This window comes from Lynx rufus, unplaced genomic scaffold (assembly GCF_022079265.1).
Source record: "Lynx rufus isolate CCGP_SWC_20201006 ecotype Redwood Valley unplaced genomic scaffold, mLynRuf1.p SCAF_4, whole genome shotgun sequence".
NCBI lineage: Eukaryota > Metazoa > Chordata > Mammalia > Carnivora > Felidae > Lynx > Lynx rufus.
Genome location: NW_025814856.1, coordinates 5,918,507 through 5,935,184, shown reverse-complemented (window position 1 = coordinate 5,935,184; position 16,678 = coordinate 5,918,507). Strand labels below are relative to the sequence as shown.

The 16,678-nt window shown below is 45.5% G+C and overlaps 1 protein-coding gene across 1 annotated transcript in view; it reads left to right on the top strand.

The window, feature by feature from the left end:
* Nucleotides 1–16,678, top strand: part of LOC124522842 (mucin-16-like) — a 100,665-nt gene that overhangs the window by 45,300 nt on the left and 38,687 nt on the right. The window contains 11 exon segments of the mRNA XM_047094497.1: nt 758–793; nt 1,263–1,334; nt 1,722–1,846; nt 1,943–2,010; nt 3,257–3,429; nt 5,379–5,414; nt 8,824–8,948; nt 9,041–9,108; nt 12,093–12,265; nt 12,883–12,918; nt 13,106–13,186. Of these exon segments, the coding sequence (XP_046950453.1) occupies nt 758–793; nt 1,263–1,334; nt 1,722–1,846; nt 1,943–2,010; nt 3,257–3,429; nt 5,379–5,414; nt 8,824–8,948; nt 9,041–9,108; nt 12,093–12,265; nt 12,883–12,918; nt 13,106–13,186 (993 nt within the window).

Genomic DNA, 16,678 nt, shown 5'->3' with positions numbered 1-16,678 from the left:
TTTTAAAACCCTCACCTAAGCTTATTGTAAAGGTCAACTGGGATAAAACCTGAGTAATGTAAGTAAAGCACAGGGCTCCCTCTACTGGGTCCAGTCTCAGAGAAGAGTTTCATTTCAAGAAACCTAGTCAGACCATCAGATATAAAATAAGTCTAAGTTTTACTTGCATTGCTTACCAAGCCTCAGAGAGGATCCACTCTATGACCCAGAACCATACTTATTCAAACCCTCTTTTCCCCACTCCCTCTTATTCTCCAACTTGATGCTTTCTGGTTGACTCCCCAGTCTGTCTGTCTATCTCACTCTCTCCCTCATTCAACATTACAGAAATCCAGGAACTGTGTCAAAAATCAAGCTGTTTCTGAAAACCGGAGAAGTAGGAAAAACTCAGAGATCAAGGACAAAGTTATATTTAATTGGTGGAGAAAACACACATAAGGCTGGAAACACATAAAGCTGTTGTTCCTATGACTCATCTGATGAGGTTGCTGTTGCTTCCGGCACCTCATGAACCCCCAACAAGGTGGGGGGGTATTTTGATTATTGTGGTCTTTGTGGTTAATGATACAGAGGATGAAACAGTCCTGAGCATTGGAGTACCAGGCAGTTAACTCATAAAGAGCAGCCATCATTATCTTTGATGAGTCTCAGAGAAAGCACTGGAGAAGGGTCTGTGTCCATGTTTCAAGTCCTACCCCTCACCCTTTTCTCCACCTCCTCCCATTGACTTCCTCTTCCTCTCTGGCTCTCTCTGCAGGTTATAACCATCAGTACTGGACCCCCACCACCAGCAGTAAGTCACAAGGGCCCAGATGTCCCTGCGTCCCTGGGACACTTCTTCCCTGCACCCATTCCCAAGGGAGAGTACCCACGTATCCCACTCCCAGATTCTCAGCCCCAGAGCAGCTCCAGACCACCAATTAGAGACACAAGTTCCCATCAACAGCCCTGTCCTCTTACTGCTTCATGATTTATGTTGATGTTGTGTTTTCTTTCAGCTCTGGTGACCTCCACATTTTCTCCAGGACCGTCGATATCTCTGCCCCCCACCCCCAGCTCTCCAGGTAGGAGTCTGATCTCTGAGTCCCATGAAACTTCAACTCCCATTCTGGCTGACCTCCAGCCTGTCTCCTGTGCTCCCCCATCTCTGGCCATACCAGCCTTGTTTCTGTTTCAGGGACCGAACATCCTCCCATCCTCAGCGCCTTTGCTCTTATGTAATGGGAACTCAGCTCTGTTCCTGATTTCCCGTTGTCCTCCAGATTCAGCTCAGCTGGCTTTTGCTCGGACTTCCTCCTATAAAGTAGCATCATGTCCCCCTATCCCACACACAGGTGGGATCTAATCTCTATCTCTATGATCGTTTCCTTCATGGAAATTACTACCGTTTGGCTTTCTTGACTTCTCAAGAAATTTGTGGCCCATGATCTGAGCACAAAAGGTCTTGGTGCCTCCTCTTGCCACCAAAATGTCCGTGACAGGTCAGCCTTTGGGGACACTCTGGGATGAGAAGATTGAGGTTTCCTTTTGAGCTGACAGGACACATCTAACATGGAAGTCCTCCCTTGGCTGGCCGAGGAGGGAGGTATCCCAGATGGGATATCTCAGGCCTCACCTACGGGATACTATGGACAGAGATGGCTCTAGTCCCTTCCCCCTAATGTATAGCTCAGGCCTATAACTGTGATGGGTCTCCTCTCTCTCCTTCCCTCCGGCTGCAGTTGTGGGCCCAGCCCTGGTGCCATTCACCCTCAACTTCACCATCACCAACCTGCTCTGCACCCCAGACATGAGGCACCCAGGCTCCATGAAGTTCAACTCCACTGAGAGGGCCCTGAATCGCCTGGTAAGAGCCCCACAATGGCTCCCCTGGCCTGCCTTGTCCTTACCCCACCCAGTGACCTCAGCCCCTCATGCTCACCTCTCTCTCCTTCCTCCCCAGCTTGGTCCCTTGTTCAAGAACACCAGTATTGGCCCACGGTACTCTGGCTGCAGACTGACCTTGCTCAGGTGAGACTCCCCTCCCTCACAACGGTTACAGGCAAGTTCACCTGGCGGTGAGGACCTAAACATGGCAACTAGAAGATACATAAATGGCTTCGAATGGAACTCCAAGAATTCAGATGGAAGGCATCCCCTCTGGCTGAGTGTATCGGAGAGGGCTTCCTGAAAGAGGTGGCTGTCCAATAAAGGTCTTAAGTTACTTGGATAAGAAGAGCCATGGAGCATTCACACTGACTGGTCAGAAATGAAATGAGGTACCTCAGGCCATGCCCTGTGACAGGTGCTAAGGGCACCTAGAGATTGAGTCATGGACTCTTCCCTCAAGGTACCCACAGTATGGAGAGGAGGGCAGCCATATGAACTTAAACATAATAGTAACAGGATTAGTACAATGATAAAGCACTACATAGGAGCCTGGAGGATGGACTTTTAGCTGAATGTGGGGGAGTTGAGTGGAAGCAGTCTGGAGAAGGTGATGCCTGAGCTGAATGAGCATTAGCCAAAAGAATTGCCAGAAGACATTTTGGCAGAAGTATTTCAAGGGTTGGCATATCTCAGATCAGGCGGGGATTCATGGGGTTTTAAGCAGAACCTTGATGTAATGTCATTTATTTTAAGTAGTACACAGGTAGATATGGGTATGGGAAAATTTGATGTGATAATGGGACAGGAGGTGGGGAAATCAGTGAGATGTTGGGCTCACCTAGATGTTGCTTGGATGGGGGGGGCCAAGGACAGGGGAGGTCCAGGATGCCTCCCACATGTTTGGTTCTGGCCCCAATATGGGAACATGGCAGAAGGAGGAGACTCTGTGTTTTTAGGGGGAATTAATAAACTTAATCTGGGACAAATGGAATATAATAAGTCTGAAGGACATCCTTGGGGCTGTTGGTGACATGGCACAGAGCTCAGGAGAGGGGTCTTGGCCAGAGAGTAAGATTGGATCTCATGAGAATAAAGCTGATAGCTGAACCAATGAGTATGAACCATATGGCTCAAGAAGAATGAGGCCAAAAGAATAGAAGTTGGCTGAGGATGAAGCCTTGGACATTAACCACTTTAAGGAGTAGGAAGATACCTGGATGAGAAGGTCCCAGAAAAGAATGTGCGTGAGAAACCAGACAAGACCCAGTAAGAGAAATGTCATAAGGCCAAGGCTGGGGGTGGGGCAGGCTGAAGGCAAGAGGTGAACAAAGTATGTAACTCTCCCACATCTCAGGATGTCCCTATTCCTACGTCCCTACCGCCCTAGGACTGAGAAGGGTGGAAGAGCAACAGGAGTGGACGTGATCTGCACTTATCATCCTGACCCCATGGGCCCTGGGCTGAACAGAGAAGAATTGTACCAGGAGCTGAGTCAGCTGACCCGCGGTGTCACCTGGCTGGGCACCTACACCCTGGACAGAGACAGTCTCTATGTCAATGGTGAGTGTCTGTGCTGTAGTTGGGATCTCCCAGCCCCATGTTTCTCTCTACCCGTGCTCCTCAACTGGGGCGATTCTGCTCTCCATGGGACATTTGGCATGTCTGGAGATATTTCACATCATACCTGGAGCGGTACTAATGACATCTAGTAGGTAGAGGCCAGGATGCTGCTAAACATCCTACAGTGCACAGAGCAGCCCTCCACCATGAAGAATTATCTAGACCAAAATGTCAATAATGATGAGTTTGAGAAATTGCTGTATACAAATTGATCGTTCCAATGCAAACCTAGCATTTCCTTGGAGACTCATTTTTGAATGCCTAACGCATCATGGGAAGCTGATTTCCTTTCCCTTTTCACCTCCTGGAATAACATTTTTCTTCCTCATTTTCACTGCTTCCCATAAGAGACCAACATGCAGACTCTAGGAAAAGAAGTGGGTGATAAAGAACTCTGTGGTTAAATTTTCCAAATGGGCAGCAGGTGACCATTTCAGCCTTCACCCCATTTCATTCTCTCACAATGATGACCAATTTACTAAGTGCCCACAGACCAGTCAGTATGACACAGTCTTCATGAGATAACATCACAGTTAGCAAATAGTCCATGAATAATATCTACTGACACACACCATTAGCAACAATGCCCCTAACAGCAATGCTAATGCTGAGAAAATAAGTACCATTGCGGCTAACTCTTATCAAAAGGTTCTTATGTGCCAGGAATTGTGATAAAGTCTTTTATAGGTCTTATCTCACATTGATCTTACTCAAAACCCTGTGAGTTGTTACAGTCATTTTTATGGAGACAGCCATCATGCTTTCAGACAGGAAGTCATTTCCCCAAGATAATCCAGCCATCATGCCTGACAGGGTCAAGACTCAAAACAAACTGGAGATTGAATCTAAACTCCAAGTTCCTAACTACAAGACAACACCACAGACCATCCAGATAGAGAAAGCCTCAAATCTCAGGATAGGAAGGGGCATAACTGATCTCTAGCCTAACAATCTAACCTAATGCTTGGTTAGTTATGTCCCCTCTATATCAACTTGGATATTTCCTTAAAACAGTGGTTGACAGTGATTGGCAAGGGACAGATCTCTGTTTTATGTGATGCTGGGCAAGCCATGCAACCCGTCTGGGCTTTAATGTCCCATTTACAGAATGGAATAAACATATATACCACGCAGGATTTTCCTGATGGTCAAATGAGATAGTTCACAGGAATAACCCAAGTAAATCATGGGGCTCCTCTGGGTCCAAAATGACTCCCACCCCTCACAGAACATCCAAGGAGATGATCATGACCCAGAGAAACACTGATGAAAAATTCTCTTCTCCCCAATTCCTTTCAGACTCCAATTTTTATGCCATCCATCTGACCTCCAAGTCTCTTCTCACGTTCATTATCCTAGCCCATTCCCAAAGTTTCTCTAATATTCCAAACCACATGTACATTCCCTCTCCTCCATCTTGCTTGCTTCCACAGACCGCTCTCTCTAACGGCCACAATTTTGTCACTTAAACACCACCCCCCCCTCAGAAACTAAGCTAGAAAGATAAAGTCGTACTATCATAAAATTTTGTGAAGGGAGAGAAGCTGAGAGAGCAAGGATAAAGTTGTGGATAAACCTTGGAACACTCTTGTTTGTAATTACATTACCTTGTAATGTACTGTTTAGTATTATTTCTGGTGCATAGTATATTCCCAATAAACAGGGGCAGTTATTATTATTGTATTTTTATTTTGGCAATAATAATGGGAACGATGTTCATCACTATTTTCAAGGGATAAGCCACATGAGGGCACTGAATGAAATGTAGGAGCCATTATTGTTCATTTGTAAATCACAGCAAGTTTGCTAATGAATTTCATCTCTGGGTCTACTGTCTACCCCTTCCTTAGCTCTTACCCATTATAACAGTCCTTTACTCCTTTCTGCAGGTTATAACCACCGGTACTGGAACCCTACCACCAGCAGTAAGTATTCAAGACCGAAATTTCAATGCCCACTGGACCCTTATTCCCCAAAACACATTCTTCTGGAGAGAAGCTGCCAATTCTCCTTCCCTATGTGTCTAGCTACAGACTCAGAAGAGCCCCTAACCCACCCAGGGTCTTGCTCTGAGTCAAGACAGAAGACCAAATTCTAATGAATAGCTTTAGTCCCCCATTCATTCAGGATGGGACTTTATAATTTTTCCCCTGTTCTTTTTTTTCTCAGCTCCAGTGACTTCTACATTCTCTCCAGAATCGTCCACATCTCAGCCCCCCATCCTCAGCTCTACAGGTAGGAGCCTATTCTCTGGGACCCATAAAACTTCAACTCCACACAGTCTCGTTCCTGTAGACCACCCACCCTCAGAATGTCCTACTCACTCCCTCCCTCACTCTCCAAACTTTGGCCACATCAGACACTGTCTGTTCTCTAGTGTCCTAACCTCTGGACTTTATATCAGCTCTTCCTGGAGATCCACTACACCTGGCACCTCATTGCTTTTCAGATCCCAGGTCAATCTCACCTTCTTTGAAAGACCTTCCTAGACCCTCTTATAGGAAGTAGCACATCTGAATACACACCTGGACCACAGGTTTTCACTATCCACAACCATGAGTATTTTCTGATGGAATTTACTGCTATTTGCTTTATTCAGTATTGATGTATTTGTCACCTTGGAGCTGAGCACCTAGTCTGCACTCACTTTATACTGATTGACTGGTTGGATGAATGAATGTAGCAATCTTGCGTATGTCCACATTTGTGGATTTTATTTGAACGTCCAGAAAATCATTCAGGATCTTAGTCCTGGACTCGATTCTTGCTCTGTCTCCTCATCTGACCCAGATGTGGGTCTAAGGGCTCTTGAGTCTCCAGGAACCTGAAACAAGGGCTTGATTTATGTCGGGAAACTTGTCTTACTCAACCCTTAAGATTTAGTTTAAAATTTGAGTCTAAAGGTAGTTTTCACACTTATTTCATGACAAAGACAGGGCATCCCCGACCTTTAATCCTGCCGTGTGCATCTAGAGTTATGGGATACAAGCCGGTGAGCTATAATTTGAATTCTGCCTTCTGGAATTCTGGGTTTTATGAGTCAAGACACTGCAAACTTTTCTCAAGCTTTAGACAGAATGCGCATTCTCCAGTCCCTACTGTTCACCCTGATCAACTCAACCATTTCTGTAACAGGCTTAGCTCCTACAAGCTTGGCATGTGCTACAGACCAAGTCATTCCATGACTGATGACGTCATTTTTTCTGTAGATGCATTCAAGATTTCTTCTTCATCTTTGGTATTCAGAAGTTTGATAATGATGTATCGGAACATGGTTTTTCTTTGAGTTTCTACTATTGGGGATTTTTGAAGCATCCTGAATCTGAAAATGTATGTTTTCAAGAAATTGGGGCAAGTTTTAGCTCCGATTGCTTTTTTTCCCCAGTTATGCCAGTACCATTTATTTAAAAAATTTCCTTTCTCCATTAAATTATACAGGCGCCCTGGTTGAAAATCAATTCACCATAAATGTGAGGCTTTGCTTCTAGACTTTCAATGACATCCCATTGATCTACCTGTCCGTCCTAATGCAGTACCTCACTGTCTTGATTACTGTAACTTCGTCTACTGCAGGTTTTCTTTTCTTTTTGTTGTTTATTTGGATTCCAGTTAACATACAGTGTGGGAGTACTTTCAGGTGTACAATTTAGTGATTCGGCACTTCGTACAACACCCGGAGCTCATCTCAGCAAGTGCCCTCCCTAATCCCCATCACCCATTTAACCCATCTCCCCGCCCACCTCCCCTCTGCCAGCCATCAGTCTGTTCTCTATAGTTAAGAGTCTGTTCCTGCCTGGTCTCTCTCTCTCTCTCTCTCTCTCTCTCTCTCTCTCTCTCTCTTTTTCCCTTTTGCTCATTTGTGTTGTTTCTTAAATGGTACATATGAGTGAAATCATATGGTATTTGTCTTTCTCTGACTTATTTTGCTTAGCATGATATACTCTAGCTCCATCCATGTTGTTGCAAATGGCAAGATTTCATTTTTTTTCATTTTTTTAAACATTTTTACTTATTTTTGAGAGAGAGAGACAGAGCGTGAGTGGGGGAGGAGCAGAGAGAGAAGGAGACACAGAATCTGAAGCAGGCTGCAGGCTCTGAGCTGTCAGCATAGAATTCTAATATTCTGTGAATAATATTCACCTATTGTGAATAATGCTGCTATAAGCATGGCTGTACAAACAGAAAGATATCTACTTTTGAGTTAAAAAGGTATTGTAGGGGCGCCTGGGTGGCTCAGTCGGTTGGGCAGCCGACTACAGCTCAGGTCATGATCTCGCAGTCTGTGAATTCGAGCCCCGCGTCGGGCTCTGTGCTGACAGCTCAGAGCCTGGAGCCTGCTTCGGATATTGTGTCTCCTTCTCTCTGCCCCTTCCCTGTTTGCTCTCTGTCTCTGTCTCTCTCAAAAATAATAAACATTGGGAGGGTGGGTGATGGGTATTGAGGAGGGCACCTTTTGGGATGAGCACTGGGTGTTGTATGGAAACCAATTTGTCAATAAATTTCATATATATATATAAAAAAATAATAAACATTAAAAAAATTTTTTTAATTAAAAAAAGGTATTGTAGCTGTGCTGTTCATTTGTGGGACTTGGGCAAAATTTACTTTCTCTGAGCCTCAGTTTCCCAGACTGTAAAATGGAACTGGTAATACTTGACTCTGAGGATTGTGGTTACGGTAAGCTGAGATGCCAGAAATGAAATGCCCAGTACAAAGGCTGGCCCCCAGTTGGTGCTCCTCAGATGAAATCTGTAAAGGGTACTGTCACCCAGTTCAGACCTCTGGCATTCGATTCTTCACACCCTAACCCCAGGATGACCATACAGTGTTTTTGTGTTTGCGTTTGTGTTTGTCTTATGGGACACTTTTGACAAAGAGAGGGAGGGTTCTAATTAATATTTACATGCAAGCCACATGACTGTTCAGGGAAAACTAGGAGATGTGGTCAGTCCATGTAAAATCCACTCTTCAAAGACAGTTTAGTGAAACTGAGACAGGAGTCACTCTCAGGGGGAATAGACAGGCCCACTCAGCGGTTGCAAGTTCTCTCATGGTGATGTCAGAAGACAATGGGAGACCTCCACCCCAGGGGGCAACAGAGTGATTTTGCTTCTTTTCCTCCTACCCAACTGTCCACCAACTGTTTTTCTTTAGACACACTGGGCTGAAGAGTTGAGGTTCTTTTTCCAGCTAAAATAATCCGTCCAGGTTGGAGGCCAAGTGTGGCTGGATGCAAGGGTGACACAGATACAGTGGCCACCCTTGTATCTGCCACCTACAGCCATCCCCACCAGAGAATCATAATGGAGCCCCTCTCGCCCTTTCTGGCTGCAGGTGTGAGCCTGTCTCTGGTGCCCTTCACCCTCAACTTCACCATCACCAACCTGCGCTACACAGAGGGCATGGGGCCCCCGGGATCTGAGCTATTCAACTCTGTGGAGAGGATCTTGAATCGTCTGGTGAGAGCCCCTCCAATGCGTGCCCTCCAGTGCCTACTTTGTCCTTCCCAGCCCCTCAGCCATCCTCTTACTTCCATGTCTTTCATCCCCAGCTCAAACCCTTGTTCCAGAACAGCAGCATTGGGCCCCTCTATTATGGCTGCAGATTGACCTTGCTCAGGTGAGAACTCCAGAGTTCACATGCAGGCCATGTGCAGGGGGCAGAGGGACCACGAGCTGGACCATCATCCCAGAACAGCTGACCACCAACTGTCGGTCTGTCTCACATTGCATTCCTAACCAGAAAATGCAGAATCCTCTTGGACTTCCCTTCCCAGGTGACAAGGTTGAACTTTTCCGAAAGATCTTTCTTCTGGAACTCATCAAGAAAACAACTGGTCAGTCGTGCTGGCTTTATCACAATGGAGCCATAGTTTTCAACCAAGAATGATTTCCCTCCCAGGGGATATTTGGCAATGTCTGGAGACATTTTTTGTTGTCAAAACTCAAGGGTGGGAGTTGCTACTGACATCTAGTGAGTGAGGCCAGGGATGCTGCTAAATATCCTACAATGCAGAGGATGGTCTCTCAGGGCCACGAACGATCTGACTCGAAATGTGCACAGTGCCAAGGTTGAGAAACCTTGCTCTAGGGGATGCATAATTCTCTCTCTTGCTTATGTCACATTTTTGATAATGATTGGCCTGCCTGTAACACCTAGCCAGCAGTGACCAAATCCTGCTTTCTGACCTCTCAGAGGTGGACTTGGGATCACTGAGTAGTAAAGTACAGTGGTTATATAGTGGTTTTTTTTTTAAGTTTATTTATTTATTTTGAGAGAGGCAGAGACAGAGACAGCATGAGAAGAAAAGGTGGGGTGGGGGGAGACAGAGAGAGAGAGATAGGAAATCCCAAGTGGGCTCCACACTATGACCACAGAGCTCAACACAAGGCTCAAACTCCTGAAACCATGAGATCATGACCTGAGCTGAAACCAAGAGTCGGGACGCTTAACCAACTTAGCCACCCAGGTGCCCCTATGCAGTTTTATTTAGAGTCTGACAGGCCTACCTCTCCTACTTCAAGGCTGTGTGACCTGAACAAGTTACTTAACATCTCTGTGCCTCTACCTTCTCACCTGTCAGCTGAAGTATCTCAATTTGCTTTCTTGTACAACAAAGTTAGCCCATGATTCTGCTGGAAGATTCTTCTGCCTGGGTTGGCTCAGCTGATGTCAGATGAGGCTCATTCCTGTGTCTGCAGTCAGCTGCTGTCTGGGATACCTTGGTTCTCCTCCACATTGTCTCATCCTCCAGAAGGCTAGCTTGGGCTCATTCACACGCTCAGAGTTCCAAGAGCAGCAAGAAATGGCAAGCCCTATTGCACACGTGCCTTCCAAGCCATTGCTTGTATCACATTTGTGAACGTGCATTGGCCAGTTCCAGTTCTATGGCCAAGCCCAGATTCAAGAGATGGAATCTCTTTGCTTCTTTTTTTTTTCTTAATGTTTATTTATTTTTGACAGAGACAGAGATAGAGTGTGATCAGGGAAGGGGCAGAGAGAGAGGGAGACACAGAATCTGAAGCAGCAGGCTCCAGGGTCTGAGCTGTCAGCACAGAGCCCAATGCGGGGCTTGAACTCCATGAGATCAAACTGCAAGATCATGACCTGAGCTGAAGTCAGACACTTAACTGACTGAGCCACCCAGGCACCCCGAAACAGACTCCACTTCTGACTGAAGGAAAGAATTTGTGGTCATTTGTGTGAGCATAGTGAGGTTTAAAATGAAAGGTGCTTAGTTAGCAAAGGAACTAACATATAAAGAACACACAGTAAATTATTCGTGACCTTGCCTAGACCTAGGTACTGAGAATAACTCTAGCATGTGGGAGCCCCCACATGTGCACTTGGCTCACCTTACTCTTTGTGTGAGATCTCCCAATCACTGACCTTTTGTCTGAGGATGGAATGCCCTCAGCTCCAAAGACACCTCTGTCCTCCAGCCACAATGCTATGTCTTCCCCTTTCCACTGGCCTTAAGATTTCTCTGGCTCTCAGATACCACACAGCCTCATGCCCCTCTCCACCCAAGGCTGCCTGCTGACCTCACTGTTTCTTTGAAAAGGCTCAGTCTCTCTCACTGCAAGGTCCATTCACACCAAGAACTTTGGCCCTATTAATGCCTAATAAAAATGGCTGTCTTCTACTGAGCATTTACTAGTGCTAAGTGCTTTAGGGTCTGTCCTATTACCTCATTTGATGGATGAAAAAAACAATGAGCTACAGACAGGTTGAGAGACTTACTCAGAGTCAGCCAGCAACTGAGCAGCAGAGCTGGGGTTTAAGCAATTTGACATTGCCTTTTCTTACCTTGTCTAAGTCCTCTCCATCATGCATCTGTTGTTAGCATCTGTTTCAAGAATAAAACCCAGTGATTCATCACTTACATACAACACCCAGTGCTCATCCCAACAAGCGCCCTCCTTAATGCCCATCACCCATTTAGCCTATCCCCCACCCACTTCCCTCCAGCAGCCCTCAGTTTGTTCTCTGTATTTAAGAGTCTCTGGAGGTGCCTGGGTGGCTCAGTTGGTTAAGCGACTGACTTCAGCTCAGGTCGTGATCTCATAGTCCGTGAGTTCAAGCCCCATGTGAGGCTCTGTGCTGACAGCTCAGAGCCTGGAGTCTGCTTCAGATTCTGTGTCTCCCTCTCTCTCTGCCCCTCCCCTGCTCATGCTCTCTCTGTGTCTCAAAAATAAATAAAAACATTTTTTAAAAAGTCTCTTATGGTTTGCCTCCCTCCCTGTTTTTATCTTATTTTTGCTCTCTTTCCCCTATGTTCATCTATTTTGTTACTTAACTTCCACATATGAGTGAAATCATATGATATTTGTTTTTCTCTGACTGACTTGTTTCACTTAGAATAATATACTCTAGCTCCATTTTAAAGCTCAGCACAAGGCATCAGTATTTGGAGATGCTGCATATCCTCTGTGCTCAAGGACCTTGGTTGTCCTAATCATTTCCAACCCTCTCCCAGCACCAAGGCTGTTCTAGGTTGTCCACCAGCCCTTCTGCTTTCTCTGTCCCCTCCTTCAGTAGGGCTTTCCCGGGCTCCTACCTGGAGTCCCCACCTCCCCTTTCCCGTGTCTTTCCCTGCCCAGGCCTGAGAAAAAGGGAACAGCCACTGGAGTTGATGCTGTCTGTACTCACCATCCTGACCCCATGGGTCCTAAGCTAGACAGAGAGAAGCTGTACTGGGAGCTGAGCCATCAGACCCATGGTGTCACCCAGCTGGGCTCCTTCACCCTGGACAAGAACAGCCTCTATGTCAATGGTGAGCAACCTTTTTTGTAACCACAAGTTAAAGCTAAGAATCTGCCCCCCACCGCCCGCCCGCAAGGGATGTGAACTCTCCAGTTCATCATAGAACCCACCCTATGTGTTATTCTCCACCTGCGTGATATCCCTTAATGAGTCAAGGACCCCCATAGGCCCTCCAGTTTGCAAATCCTTTTTTTCTCTTTGCAGCCCTGCATTTCAGGGCTGTGATTTATATACTTGTCTGGGCCACAAAGTCTTTATCCAGACTGATAAAAGAGGATATCTCTCTGGCTGAAGTCAATGGCTATTCAAAGATCTGGCCATCTCTGTCCCTGTCAATGTCTATCTCAAAATCCCCTCTGGAGCCTGAAAAGCACAGTTGACAACCCCATTTCTAGAAATGTTGGTGTATTTGTCTTCCCAAATAAATTGCAAGCTCATGAAGACAGGGGACTGGGTCTCTGATTTCTCAGTCTTTTAGAAACAAGGTAAAGTTACCCCTGAATCACAGTTGTTGAACTGCATAGACTTGAAGTCTTAGTTGGGGGTAGGGACTGGTGGGCTTTGGGCTATATCATGGACCTCCCTTTCCTGCTTGCATCCCAGTTCTGTCTCCTTTTCTCATTTCAGGTTACACCCACTGGACCTCAGCCCCCACACCCAGTGGTGAGTACCCACAGCCCTGATGACTACATGCTGTGGACCCCTGGTGGACAGCCACTGATCCCCTGACCCAGGGCCTGGGGAAGAGAAGTGGCTAGGAGACCTGACAGTCTTACCCAGTTCCTCCTACATTCAGTGGCTCTAGCTGGACAGGAAAGACGCCCTACTCTGAGTCCCCTTCTTACTCCAGACTATTCATCCTTAGCTCCTGTGACCCCTGTGCACTTCCCAGGGACCTCGATGGTGCCAGCCCACTTCTCCAGCTCCACAGGTAGGTGACTTCTCTCTCCAGCTCCTTGTGAGGGGTCTCAAATCTATATCTGGAAGTTATCAAGAAAAACCCTGGAGCTACCACGGGCTCCCCTGCTCTGCTCTGACCTCCTCAAGAGCAGAGAACGTGTCCTCATCTGTCCAGCTGCATTGGCCTTAGACAATTGACCAGCCCTCTCAGTGCCTCAGTGCCCTCATCAGCCAAGTAAGAATAATCATGCCTCATAAGGTCATTGTGAAGGTTGAATGAAAATGTATGGAAGCACACAGCACAGGGACTACCAGGGAATTTAATACGATGGACATCACTGGGCACATGACCTGTGCCAGGCAGAGGGGAGAAGATGCTGAGTCAGGTGTGGTCCCTCCCCTCACCAAGTTGACAGTGTACTAAGACTGGAATTGAGTGTGCAGTTACAATTGATAATAATTGTAAAAGATAACCGTGGGGCCCCTGGGTGACTGTCAGTGAAGCATCCAACTCTTTTTTTTTTTTTTAAGTTTATTCATTTTGAGAGAGAGAAAGAGTGTGTGAATAAGCATGAGCTGGGGAGGGGCAGAGAGAGAGAATCCCAAGCAGTCTCTACGGTGTCAGCACAGAGCTCTTGGGCCACCTGGGTGGCTTAGTCAGTTGAGTGTCCAACTCTTGGTTTCAGCTCAGGTCATGATTTCACAACTCATGAGTTCAAGCCCCACGTTGGGCTCTGTGCCGACAGTGCAGAGCCTGCTTGGGATACTCTCTCTCCCTCTCTCTCTGCCCCTCCCCTGCTCACGCTCACTCTCTCTCTGTCCCAAAATAAATAAATAAACATGAAAAAAAATTTAAGATAACCATGTTATTCAGCACATAAACATGCCACACTCTGTACTTCTGCTTTTTAGTTTTTTCATTTTTTTCATAGGAAAAATATTTTCATTTATTTATTTATTTTTAATTATTTATTTATTTTAATATAATTTATCGACAAATTGGTTTCCATACGACACCCAGTACTCATCCCAACAGGTGCCCTCCTCAATGCCCATCACCCACTTTCCCCTCTCCCCCACCCCCCATCAACCCTCAGTTTGTTCTCAGTATCCAAGTGTCTCTTACAGTTTGCCTCCCTCCCTCTCTGTAACTATGTTTTTTTCCCCCTTCCCCTCCCCCATAGTCTTCTGTTAAGTTTCTCAAGATCCACATATGAGTGAAAACTTATGGTATCTGTCTTTCTCTGACTGACTTATTTCACTTAGCATAATACCTTCCAGTTCCATATTCACGGAAAATTGCAAAATGTAGTACAGAGTTCCCTGTATGCTTCACTCAATTTCTCCTCAGTGGTTACACCTTCTGTAACTACAGTATAATATCAAAACCAAGAAATTAATTATGAAAATCCATAGACCTCAGATTTTACTAGTTTTACATGGATTTCTGTGTGTGTGTGTGTGTGTGTGTGTGTGTGTGTGTGGTTTTATGCCATTCTATTACATAGGCAGATTTTCGTAAACACTGCTACAATCAAGGCTCAGAACAGTTCTATCACTGCAAAGGTGTTTTACAGGCATACCCACACAGCATCACTCTGGCAACCACTAATCTGTTTCTCATCTCTTTAATGTTATTATTTTGGGAATGTATTAATAGCATCATACAGCATGCAATCATTGGGGATTGGCTTTTTTTTAATCTTTTAAAATTTTGTTTATTTTTGAGAGAGAAAGAGACAGAGCATGAGTGGGGAAGGGGCAGAGAGAGAGAGGGAGACACAGAATCCAAAGCAGGCTCCAGGCTTTCAGCCGTCACCACAGAGCCCAACACAGGGCTCGAACCCACAAACTATGAGATCATGACCTGAGCTGAATGAGGCACCCAGGTGCCCCTCAATGACATTGAGTTTTAATGACAACAGAACAGGGGTGCCTGGGTGCCTCAGTCAGTTAAGCGCCCAACTTCAGCTCAGGTCATGATCTCACGGTTGGTGGGTTCAAGGCCCGCATCAGGCTCTGTGCTGACAGTTCATAGCCTCGAGCCTGCTTCAGATTCTGTGTCTCCCTCTCTCTGCCCCTCCCCTGCTCATTCTGTCTCTCTCTCTCTCTCTGAAAAATAAATAAACATTAAAAAAATTGTTTTTATTTTTTATTTTTTTTCACTGCAATCAATTTTATTTTTTTTTCAATATATGAGATTTATTGTCAAATTGGTTTCCCTACAGCACCCAGTGCTCATCCCAAAAGGTGCCCTCCTCAATACCCATTACCCACTCTCTCCTCCCTCCCACCCCCCATCAACCCTCAGTTTGTTCTCAGTTTTTAAGGGTCTCTTATGCTTTGGCTCTCTCCCACTCTAACCTCTTTTTTTTTTTTTCCTTCCCCTCCTCCATGGGTTTCTGTTAAGTTTCTCAGGATCCACATAAGAGTGAAAACATATGGTATCTGTCTTTCTCTGTATGGCTTATTTCACTTAGCATCACACTCTCCAGTTCCATCCACGTTGCTACAAAGGGCCAGATTTCGTTCTTTCTCATTGCCCTGTAGTACTCCATTGTGTATATAAACCACAGTTTCTTTATCCATTCATCAGTTGATGGACATTTAGGCTCTTTCCGTAATTTGGCTATTGTTGAGAGTGCTGCTATAAACATTGGGGTACAAGTGCCCCTATGCATCAGTACTCCTGTATCCCTTGGGTAAATTCCTAGCAGTGCTATTGCTGGGTCATAGGGTAGGTCTATTTTTAATTTTCTGAGGAACCTCCACACTGTTTTCTAGAGTGGCTGCACCAGTTTGCATTCCCACCAACAGTGCAAGAGGGTTCCCATTTCTCCACATCCTCCCCAGCATCTATAGTCTCCTGATTTGTTCATTTTGGCCACTCTGACTGGCATGAGGTGATATCTGAGTGTGGTTTTGATTTGTATTTCCCTGATAAGGAGCGACGTTGAGCATCTTTTCATGTGCCTGTTGGCCATCCGGATGTCTTCTTTAGAGAAGTGTCTCTTCATGTTTTCTGCCCATTTCTTCACTGGGTTATTTGTTTTTCGGGTGTGGAGTTTGGTGAGCTCTTTATAGATTTTGGATACTAGCCCTTTGTCTGATATGTCATTTGCAAATATCTTTTCCCATTCCGTTGGTTGCCTTTTAGTTTTGTTGGTTGTTTCCTTTGCTGTGCAGAAGCTTTTTATCTTCATAAGGTCCCAGTAATTCATTTAAAAAAATTGTTTTTAAAGACAACCGAAAGAAGCTGGTTTTGCGTGCTTGCTTTAAATATACTTTTGAATGAGGATATACTTGAGAGGACTTATTTATAAAATAAGTCTTATTAAATGAGTTAATTGGGGGAAAAATCGTTAGCTGACAAATTGTTCCTCAGGCAAATTTTCAAACGTGGCATTGAAGGCCGAACCTGCCTGGGAGGTTCTTCAAAGGTGCCCTGGTAGGAGAAAGAAGCTGGCTGGAGCCAAGACAGTCTTAGGGTCCTTAGTTCTTGGTTCATCACCTGGTCTCAGGT